General features: G+C 38.5%; 2 protein-coding genes across 2 annotated transcripts; both read right to left on the bottom strand.

Annotated features, from left to right (window-relative positions):
• Positions 1–3,245: 3,245 nt before the first annotated feature.
• On the bottom strand, positions 3,246–6,013 carry LOC115791481 (olfactory receptor 51H1-like). The gene is made up of 3 exons (XM_030745569.1): positions 5,051–6,013; positions 3,573–3,745; positions 3,246–3,399 (listed from the first exon to the last, which is right to left on the bottom strand). Exons 1-3 carry the CDS (start codon positions 6,011–6,013, stop codon positions 3,246–3,248), a joined length of 1,290 nt encoding a protein of 429 aa, XP_030601429.1.
• A 4,112-nt stretch (positions 6,014–10,125) lies between these two features.
• On the bottom strand, positions 10,126–11,127 carry LOC115791480 (olfactory receptor 146-like). The gene has a single exon (XM_030745568.1). It carries the CDS (start codon positions 11,125–11,127, stop codon positions 10,126–10,128), a length of 1,002 nt encoding a protein of 333 aa, XP_030601428.1.
• Positions 11,128–11,677: the final 550 nt, after the last annotated feature.

The raw sequence follows: 11,677 nt of genomic DNA, 5'->3' as shown, positions 1-11,677 counted from the left end.
AGGCGTTGCATAGGAACCGGGGGGGTGGGGGGGGTGTCCCCCCCAATATTGGAGACAGGCACATTTGTTCCACCCAAAAATTACAGCACGGAGAAAATTTTTTAATTCGTGAATGTTACCATGAATGTGGCTGTTTGTCAGTTTACTTTCATACAGAGGATAAACTTTACTTACTGGACAAGAAGTCAAGTTGCAATGAATTTCAGATGACAGGTGGAAAAATCATTTTGGCTCTTCTGCTTAGGCCAATGTTTTTAACCTTTTGTTTGGCTAAATGTAGGGCTGTAAAGCGGCACGCAGCTTGTCTATTAAATGTGAGAGGTATCATTTTTATTTATTTCTTTTGGTTATTATTTTTATTGATGTTTATTTTGATTTATTAGATTAGAGTTTCAAACTGAATTGGCATATTTTAAAAGCTGTTTTTTTTATCTTAAGGCTGATATTAAAAAGTGAATAATTTGTTCATTACATTATCTCTGAGGATTCTTTCATGTCAGAACGTTGTTTAAAAGAACCAGTTCTGTTGCCAGTCAACCTACATAAATGCATTTTTTACCATTATTAAATGTTTTCGACCAATAAAACATATCAAACTTTGCACTTCTGTGCGTTACTAAATTATTTTTCTGCTACTGAAATATTTAGCTTGCTAGTATATGAAGTGAGGGCCACATTGAGAAAAAAAATCATTTTATGCATTTTGAGAATAAAGTCAAAATCGTCTAAGTCGTCGTTTCAAGTCAAGTAATGGCCACAGGTGCTACACTCTCTACAAAATGCCTTGGGTAGAAACAACTTGATCAGCTGTGTTATTGTGTCTTGTGGTTCTACATGTCCCCTCTGTACTGTACGAAGGTGCAGCCATCCTTCCATCTAACCATTGCCAGTTTGTGTGGTTTTTCCTTCTCTCTTTAACGCCCTCATACTTATCACTACATCATGTTTATGTACTAAAAGAGAAATCATTTCCTTGTTACTAAAACCGATTCTAAAGTATAGTTTCACTAACTCATAATACAAGACATTCTGGAGGGGATAACAGACGTGTCGTGGCAGTTGTTTGACTTGAAACAACTTTAATCTGCACGTTTCGACTTTTTTCTCAAAATTTTACATTTATTCTCAAATTGCACAATTTTTTTTCTCAATCTGGCCCTAATACTCTGTACTAGTACCAGTGCGGCCAGCTGTTAAAGTAAGCCTGGAATGACATGGTCATTATGTTTCATGAAAGACTCAAGCTATTTTGTTTGGTGGTTTGTCTACGTCTTATGATTATAAAACATATATATATGTAAATTATACATGCAATAATATAGGTGTACACAACACTATTTTTCAAAGAAACATTTGAAAAAGAAGAAAATAAAAGATGAAATGGCATTTTTTATGCTTTGCTCCGAGTATTTACGGGTCTGTCAGGTTTCCGATATGTGTCCCCCCCCAATAATAAACTCCTTCCTACACCCTTGGATGGATGGATGGATGAAGAGTGCATGCCCTCTAGTTGGTGTATGTGTACAGTGCAAGGTTTCATGTGTTCAGAAATCTGAAAATGCAACAACCCCTGGAACATAAATTTGATTTCTTAACTTCTGTATCAACAGACTTGTTTTAATTGATTAATCTAAAAGAAAGAATCAGATAGATAGATTAGAATAGAATATACAGTGTGAAACGTCTTACCAAAATAGAATGTGTAGGCAGAGGACTAAAGGTCCTAAACCTCCTAAAAATGTAGCTTCTATTATGAACTTAATGTAATAGACGCTGTAAGAAAGCAAGTCTTTTTGCATGTGTTTTAGTTAAATTTTTAACAAAGTATAAGTACAAGCCACTAGATGGTGGTAGAAACACAATTAATGAAATCAAAATCAGACATGCTTCTCTTCCAACTCTTCCCTGTTTCAACTTCAAGAATGCCTCTGAACTGTTAATGTGAAGCAGTTATAATTTTGCAGTCATTGCTTTATAGAGCTTTAACTTTTTAAAAACTCATAATGCATATAGATGATGTTACTTTTGACCAGTCTTTGCATGCACAAGTGTATAAAACAGGACAGTGGTGCAGGTGTTAGCACACTTAAAGCACCTTTTCATCTGATCTCTGCCATCCTCCCACAGTATAAAAACATATGTCACTGTCTCAACCTTCTAAACAATGAGTTGATACATGGATGGAATATGACTAACATAATCCATTGGCCTCTAGAATGTTTTTCAACTCCCCCAACTCCCAGTGCCCTCCTCTCCATGTACCCACATAAACAAACTCTCAGTCTTCATCACTTCTTGAAAGCATATAAAATAGGATCCACCCTTGGCACCCTCAGTTGTTCCACTCCATGATAATCTTCAATATGAACTTTTTTTTTGCATTGGCCAAGCATTCAAGAGGAAAGATTGATCCTCCCTACTCCAAGCCATTGCCACATCATCTCTCCTGCAGCCTGTCATCTCTCGACAACCATCTCCTCAATTCACCTGCTCTTTGCTGCCGCAGCAGGTCACCCCATCCATGTCGCCTGTGTCTGTTCTTGAAATGGTTGCCCGGCCTGAACAGTCAGTATTCATGTGTGCTGGCCTCCAAAGAAACTGTCAATTGTGCTGCTGAGTCAGGTACTTCACAGCCTGTTTTGGCTGCTTATGAGCAGACTGATCTAAAGACAATGCCTGTAAGTAATGTTGAGTTTACGTGTCATGCTCCTGAGCTGGCACAGTCTACGACTGTGCAACATGAACCAGTCACTTCTCATCCTGCAGAGCCAGTGACTGATTTTTGGTTTTTTGCCTCTAAGGTGGACTCACTGACTGTGTGCTATTCACCTGTGCCTGAGCACCCTGCACCCAAGCCTGCTCCTCAGTTGGAGGCGGCTAGAGCTCTGCCTGGCCCCACACCCATTCCGGTGGGTGTGGCTAGGGCTCAGCTTGCCCTTGCAATTGATTTTGTTCCCAGGATGAGGCTGGCTCAGGTCCAGCCCATCCCTGCACCTGTTCCTTTGGTGGATGCAGCCAAGGATCAACTTGTCCCTGCACCTATACCCATCTGAAGAGTGAGGACTGCCAGGTCCCTGCACTCAGGTCTCTGTCACCAGCCCTTGAAGAAGACCCGCCATCTTCACCAATGTCAGACTCCAGCCATGCCACCTGAGAGCCTCCAATGTCTTTGTTGGCCTCCTGTCAAGCCACCTGAGGGTCTCTGTCATTGCCGAGCCCCACCAATGCCATCAGAGGTGTTCCACCTACCAAGTTTCCCGAGAGTTTCCATTGCCGGCCATATGGCCGAAGCCAAGAATTGCTCTGTCCTCGCTGCTGGCCACACGTCCAGCCTCCAGAGGACTTCTGTCTTCGTCACTGGCCACCCAACCAGCCTCCTGGTCTGTTTCATTGTCATAGCTGGCCACACGGCCAGCCTCCAGAGATTTTTAACCTTTGCTGCTGGCCTCCTGAGTTGCTCTACCTTGACTGTTGGCCACCTGGTCGGCCTCCTGAACTGTTTCACCTCCACGGTGGGCCTCATCCCCTAAGTCTTGTTCCTTGACCTGGGTGACCTCCTGACCTGCACTTACCTCATGGTGAAGCCAAACTCTTTGAACTGCTTGGTGGTTCTGGCGTGTTTTTCCCAGCCTTGTGCTACTGCTTTTTGTTTTTGTCCTGGCTCCCTGTGTTCTTTGTTTCTAGTCTTGGTCCCTCCTTCTGGGGCCCCTCCACCCACCCGTTTCGAATTGAACTTTGTTTGGGGCTGTCAGGAACCAGCCTTTTTTTGAAGTTCTATTTATTTATTTTCTTCTGTCATGGTTACCACCAGTGTTCCCAAGCTAAGATAAGACATCTTTATTGTCAATGCACAATACAATAAAATTTTGTTGTAGCCATCCTCCATGTGCCAAAATAATAAATAATACAAGATAGAAATAAGAAATATAAATAAAATAAATAAGGATATGGTGTTTACAGTGAACAGAGGTAGTAGTGCTCCAGTATTTTTACCAGCTTAGGTTTTCAAGTAGTTATATTTTTTCTGTGTCCTTTGTGTGTTTTGTTCAAATTTTGTACTTTGTCATCAGCCATCAATTAAGGGCTCACTATTAGTTTACCCCTGTCTGCCTGCCTCTGTGTTCTGCACCTGGGTCCTCGCACTCTACCTTCGGTGACAAGTGAAACAAAGTGGGTTGTACTGTGAGAGATATTGTATTTATATTTTACCTCCATCTGTGTGTGACAGTAAAAATGCAGATAAGCGTGTCACATGCTTATAAACTGAGCATTAATTTATATTTCAGTGTAAGCTATCAAACTTTGTGTCACCAGTGAGCTGATATAACTGACTGTTTATTATGTAACCACAATCATTGAATCATTATTGACATGAAAATTCTTTCAAACACATAAACACAACACAAATACATCAAGTGATAAAAACTGAGCTGAGTTTTGTCCCAAACATTAATTTTAGTAGAAGCTAATACTAGCTATAAGTGCTTTTCAACACTGTGGAATAATATAGAGATTTAAGAGCTACATCACAAACATGTACATGAATATGATATTCAGAATCAGAATCTGAATCAATTTTTGTGTTTTGTCTTTTCTTGGATGTGTGTTCTGGAATGTAATTTCATTGTATGTCTGACATATAATGACAATTAATTCTTCTGATTCTGATTCAGATATTTTCAATATACACACTTATGTAGTCAGGTAAATAACAAAAACAGGTAATGTGTTGAAAGCACACTGACAAAACTGTATTGTCAGTGTGCCCACTGTTTAACACAAAGGCTATACAGTCAGAGTGCCCACTGTTTAATGCATTTCCATATTTACATTCTCTTTTTAACACTGTATGCTGACAACAACAGTCCACAGCATGTCCCAAAAGACTTTGTTTTGGCATAGATGGATGTTTTTATTGCAGTACTGTACAACTAGTGCATTGTATAACTTATGAGTAAGTTAATATTAATATGTTTCAAACACAAGACTATATTCTACTAAAACCATTTTATTATTTAATACAGCAGTGATAACAAGTTCTTCTTTTTGCTCTCATGATACTGAGAAGATTTCTTTTGCAAAGCTTCTTAATTGCATTTATCACTTCTTCTGTCTTTAAAGCATATATGATAGGATTAAGTAAAGATGGTATGGTGTGTGTCAATGTGGAATTTATCATTCTGACATTAGCATGGATGTAGGAGGTCCATACAGTTATGCTGGTTCCCACAAATGGTAGGAAGAAAATAGCAACAAGGATCAGGTGTGAAATGCAAGTTTTTAATGCTCTGAGTCGTTCCTCTCTTGATGTAGTCCTGCTCAGTGCTATGAAAATACAGACATATGTGACTACTACGAATAAAAGAGGAATGATGACAATTATAACAACAAGAGAAACCGAGAATTTGTAATTTAAAGATGTATCATTACAAGCAAGACGATACACTGGTCCATGTTCACAAAATAAGCTGTTAACCACCAAAGAGCTACAGAATGAGAGACGATTTAGAAGACCAACCATGGTAGCTATTACACTCACCAAAAAAATCCATACAAATATCAGGATTGCAGTAATTGATGTTTCAGTCACAAAACTATGGTACCGTAAAGGGAAGCAAATTGCTATCAGTCTGTCATATGCCATAGTGACAAGAGTCCATGACTGCACACTTGCAAAGAACAAAACAAAGAACATGTAACTTAAACAAGCCTCATAGACGATGTATCTTCTGTCAAACAGAAATGTGTCTAAGAGTTTTGGTATAAGTGCTGTGCTCGCACACAAATCTGTCAAAGCCATGTTGAACACAATCATGTATGTATGAAGAGTTTTCACCAGACTAATAACTGAGAGAAGAAAGCCATTCCCCAAAACAGTCATGATGTAGACAAAACAGAGGAAGACATAGTAATACGTAATATGAGGGATGTTGGAAAACCCACTGAGATAGAATTTTTCAGGCCGAACAAATGTGGTATTAAACATGGTGGCAGCTTTGTCTTCTGATCCCATTACAGATGTTTGTTTCCCGAAACATACAAAGAGGAGAATACAATTAATCATAATGAGTTGCATCATTGATGCTGTGTAGAAAAAACTAAACTTACCCCAGACTCAAGTAAGTGAAAACTGCAACAAAGATGGTTGTACTGTGAGAGATGTGCTATTTATATTTTACCTCTATCACCTGTGGATGCAGATATTCAAATGGGTGTGCCACATGCTCTTGAAATAATTTTGAATGTGTTTCAGTCTGTAACTATCACAGTTCATGTTATCAATGAGCTGATGTAATTGACTGTTTACCATTGTAAAGGGAGCAGTGAAACATTGACAGTTAACAGTAAAAGGAAGTCAAGGGAATTTGTTTTTTCTTGAGGTTTATTGGATAATATACATAAAATCAGAGTATCATGAAAAAGTTGATTTATTTCAGTAATTCCATTCAAAAAGTGAAACTTGTAGATTATATTCATTCATTACACACAGACTGATGATTTTGATGATTATAACTGACAACTAATGAAAACACCAAATTCAGTATCAGAAAATTAGAATATTACTTAAGACTAATACAAAAAAATAGGATTTTTAGAAATGTTGGCCAACTGAAAAGTATGAACATGAAAAGTATGAGCATGTACAGCACTCAATACTTAGTTGTGGCTCCTTTTGCCTGGATTACTGCTGCAATGCGGCACGGCATGGAGTCAATCAGTCTGTGGCACTGCTCAGGTGTTATGAGAGCCCAGGTGACCTTGGACCTCAGAAAATACAGTGGACCAACCCCAGCAGATGACATGGCACCCCAAACCATCACTCACTGTGGAAACTTTACATTGGACCTCAAGCAACGTGGATTCTGTGCCTCTCCTCTCTTCCTCCAGACTCTGGGACCTTGATTTCCAAAGGAAATGCTAAATTTATTTTGCTCAGAGAACATAACTTTGGAGCACTCAGCAGCAGTCCGGTCCTTGTTGTCTTTAGCCCAGTTGAGACGCTTCTGACGCCATCTCTTGTTCAAGAGTGGCTTGACACGAGGACTGCGACAGCTGAAACTCATGTCTGCATACGTCTGTGTGTGGTGGTTCTTGAAGCACTGACTCCAGCTGCAGTTCACTCTTTGTGAACCTCCCCCACATTTTTGAATGGGTTTTGTTTCACACTCCTCTCCAGGGTGCGGTTATCTCTATTGCTTGTACACTTTTTTCTACCACATCTTTTCCTTCCCTTTGCCTCTCTGTTAATGTGCTTGGACACAGAGCTCTGTGAACAGTCAGCCTCTTTAGCAGTGACGTTTTGTGTCTTGCTGTCCTTGTGCAAGGTGTCAAAGGTTGTCATTTGGACAACTCAAGTCAGCAGTCTTTCCCATGATTGTGTAACCTACAGAACTAGACTGAGAGACAATTTAAAGGCCTTTGCAGGTGTTTTGAGTTAATTAGCTGATTAGAGTGTGGCACCAGGTGTCTTCAATATTGAACCTTTTCACAATATTCTAATTTTCTGATACTGAATCTGGGGTTTTCATAAGTTGTCAGTTATAATCATCAAAATTAAAAGAAAAAAACATTTGAAATATATCAGTCTGTTTGTAATGAATGATTATAATAAACTAGTTTCACTTTTTGAATGGAATTACTGAAATACATCAGCTTCTTCGTGATATTCTAATTTTATGACCAGCACCTGTATATTTAAGAGCTAAGTCAAGATCAGTTGTATAAAATGGTTCCCTTAACAGCATCTATGTTTCCCCTCACTTGCTTTTTCTTTACCTTTGAGCCCATCCAACTGAAGACTTAAGCAGAGAAGCAAAGAAGACACAAAAACAGATATCCTTTACTATGAACTTTGTCAATATACACTATATTGCCAAAAGTATTCACTCATCCAGCCAAATAATTGAATTCAGGTGTTCCAATCACTTCCGTACAGGTGTATAAACCAAGCACCTACGTAGGCATACAGACTGCTTCTACACTTTGTGAAAGAATGGGTCGTTCTCAGCAGCTCAGTGAATTCTACCATGGTAACATGATAGGATGCCACCTGTGCAATACGTCTAGTCGTGAAATTTTCTTGCCACTAAATACTCCACAGTTGACTGTTAGTGGTATTATAATAAAGAAGAAGCAATTGGGAATGACAGCAACTCAGCCAAAAAGTGGTGCAGTAGGCCATGTACAATCATAGATCGGGGTCAGTGGATGCTGAGGCACGTAGTAAACAGAACCAACTTTTTGCAGAGTCAATCAGTACACACCTCCAAACCTCATGTGGCCTTCAGATTAGCTTAAGAACTGCACAGAGAGCTTCAGGGAATGGGTTTCCATGACTAAGCAGCTGCATCCAAGCCTTAAATCACCAAGCGCAATGCAAAGCATCGGATGCAATGGTTCAAAGCACACTGTCACTGCACTCTAGGGAATGTGATGAATCATGCTTCTCTGTCTGGCAGTCTGATGATTGAGTCTGGGTTTGGCAGTTTCCAGGAGAACAGTACTTGTCTGACTGCATTATGCCAAGTGTGAAGGTTGGTAGAGGGGGAATTATGGTGTGTAGTTGTTTGTCAGGATTTGGGCATAGCTACAACTAAAGATTATTTTGGTAGTCAACTAATCTGCCATTTTCTTTATCGATTAGTCAATGATTATTTCAATCTTACCTCACCTGCTTAAGCCTGCCCACCTGTTAATATCACCTTATTATCTCTTCTCACCATTAAAATAATGGCCCATAAAAATATGAGTTTGAAACTAATCCAGTGTATTTTTTTAACATTAATATGACCATTGCAATAAATATCAACTAAACAGTGCATATGAAAGTGAATTCAATTTTTATTTTTAAATGAAAATATAATGTCCAAAGAAGTAAATAGAAGTGGCCTCTGTCCAAAAGTTCAAATAATACTTCAAATTAAATTAAAAAAAATTTCCATTCAAAATGACTGAAAAGTTTCCAGACAATTCAGTTCTTGAAGAGGTTTACAGTTCAGAATGAATGCTAATATTAATGCGAGAAAAAAAAATAGGAGACAAAGTAGCTGCTCCTATTGTTCTTCACTCGTTAGCTAACAGAACTGAAATGAGCAGGGTCAGCTGTTGATAACAGGGTATCAACGATGCACTAACTGCATCGATGCACTAACGCTCTAAAATTTACCCATCCAGAACTGATGTCACAGCTGCAGGGTGCCGGCGTTTTAAACACTCAACATTTATACTGTGTATTCAACATTATGCTGTGTAGGGGGTGGAAATCAGCTAAGATAGCTCATGAAATACTGGGTTACTGCTTTTAAAATTCAGTTCATCCACACAGAACAGTGAACTACCACATGGAATGCAAAGGCACAATTATCTGCTGCAACAACAACCCGTCAAACACCAGGTTTTTCAAAAAAGAGGTTCTAAACATAAAAGAGCCTAACAAGTAAATAAACCTATTACTTCTCACAGTTGCTTCATAAATGCACAGAAGAAAATGTCTTGGGCATGTTAAGCAGCCTTAATTGTTTGTTAAGTTTTCTGCTGTGGTGGTACAGTAGAATGGGGCAGCCAGTCGGGAATGTAATTAATTTCTTCACCACTAGGAGTCACTGCTGGCTTTCCAACAACAAACATGCTTTCAGGAGTATGAAGTCTTCATCAGACACATAACTGAGAGAAGAAAGGCATTCCCCCCAAAAGCCATGATGCACACAAAAGACAGGAAGATATAATAACACCTCAAATCTGAGTGCAACACAGGTATATAAATCAGGACAATGGGTCCCAGTGCATAAATAAAATACTGACCTCCTCCCCATATACCTAAATAATCACACTCTGAAATGCATATTTGGTTTGCAAACTGCTTGGAGTTTTGTTCTTTTCCTTATTTTAAAACTACTTTTGTGTTTTGAAATATTTTCAGTATACACATGTATGTAGACAGATAAATAATAACACAGTCAGGCAATAAGTGGAGACATTCAGAGAAAATTTTATTGCTTGTTTATATTCTTCAACACAAAGGCAATACAGTCAGAGCTGCAAATGGTTTCATGCTTATCCATATTTACATTCTGCTTCTTGCAGTATGACTATTACATTGTATTACCCATGAGTACGTTTTCATGATTAAATACAGCAGTGATAAGTTCTTATTTTTGTTCTAATGTTACTGAGATTATTTCTTTTCCAAAGCTTCTTAATTGCATTCAACACTTCTTCTGTCTTTAAAGCATATACGATAGGATTAAGTAAAGCTGGTATGGTGTGTGTCAATGCAGAATTTATCATTCTGGCATTAGGATGGATGTAGGAGGCCCGTGCAGCGACGTTGGTGATTCCAATAGGCATAAAGAAAATAGCAACAAGGATCAGGTGAGAAGTACAAGTTTTTAATGCTCTGAGTCGTTCCTCTCTTGATGTAGTCCTGCTCAGTGCTGTGAAAATACAGACATATGTGACTACTATGAATAAAAGAGGAATGATGATAAGTAAAGTTATAAGGGCAGATGCCATGTTGTAATTTAAAGATGTATCATTACAAGCAAGATGATACACTGGTCCATGATCACAAAAAAAGCTGTTAACCACCAAAGAGCTACAGAATGAGAGACGATTAAGAAGACCAACCATGGTAGCTATTACACTCACCAAAAAAGTCCATACAAAAAGCAGGATTGCAGTAATTGATGTTTCAGTCACAAAACTATGGTACCGTAAAGGGAAGCAAATTGCTATCAGTCTGTCATATGCCATAGTGACAAGAGTCCATGACTGCACACTTGCAAAGAACAAAACAAAGAACATGTAACTTAAACAAGCCTCATAGACGATGTATCTTCTGTCAAACAGAAATGTGTCTAAGAGTTTTGGTATAAGTGCTGTGCTCCCACACAAATCTGTCAAAGCCATGTTGAACACAATCATGTATTTAGGAGTATGAAGAGTTTTCACCAGACTAATAACTGAGAGAAGAAAGCCATTCCCCAAAACAGTCATGATGTAGACAAAACAGAGGAAGACACAATAATACCTAATATGAGGGATGTTGGAAAACCCACTGAGATAGAATTTTTCAGGCCGAACAAATGTGGTATTAAACATGGTGGCAGCTTTGTCTTCTGATCCCATTACAGATGTTTGTTTCCCTAAACATACAAAGAGGAGAATACAATAAAACATAATGAGTTGCTTCATTGATGCTGTGTAGAAAAAACTAAACTTACCCCAGACTCAAGTAAATGAAAACTGCAACAAAGTGGGTTGTAGTGTGAGAGATGTGGTATTTATATTTTACCTCTATCACTGTGTGGCAGTAAAAATTCAGGGAGGAGTGTCACAAGTCAGCTTTGGGTTGAAACCACTAGGATCTATTAACGATATTCATTATGATAGAATATGATTAAATTTAAAGTCAGAATCATATTTTACACATTTGCTTTTCCGCTTTTTGTATATTTAAGTCCCTTCTACTGAAGTAAATAAATTACACAAAAAAAAGAGGATCTGAGAAATTACATTATAAAAAGATGTCAGTATTTTGGAAACTGCAGTCACCAGAATTCTTTTTTCTTACTCCTGCCAATTCAAATGGATGATCCTAGATACTGTGGCCGCTGTAAGTTAAACATTTTAGAAAAAAAGACTAAGTATTTGGTTTTTCATATGTGTTAAGATGACA

The sequence above is a fragment of the Archocentrus centrarchus genome, chromosome 14 (genome assembly GCF_007364275.1).
Source record: "Archocentrus centrarchus isolate MPI-CPG fArcCen1 chromosome 14, fArcCen1, whole genome shotgun sequence".
NCBI classification, from domain to species: Eukaryota; Metazoa; Chordata; class Actinopteri; order Cichliformes; family Cichlidae; genus Archocentrus; species Archocentrus centrarchus.
Note: the sequence above shows the minus strand (reverse complement) of the source record. Positions and strands in the feature narration are given on the sequence as shown.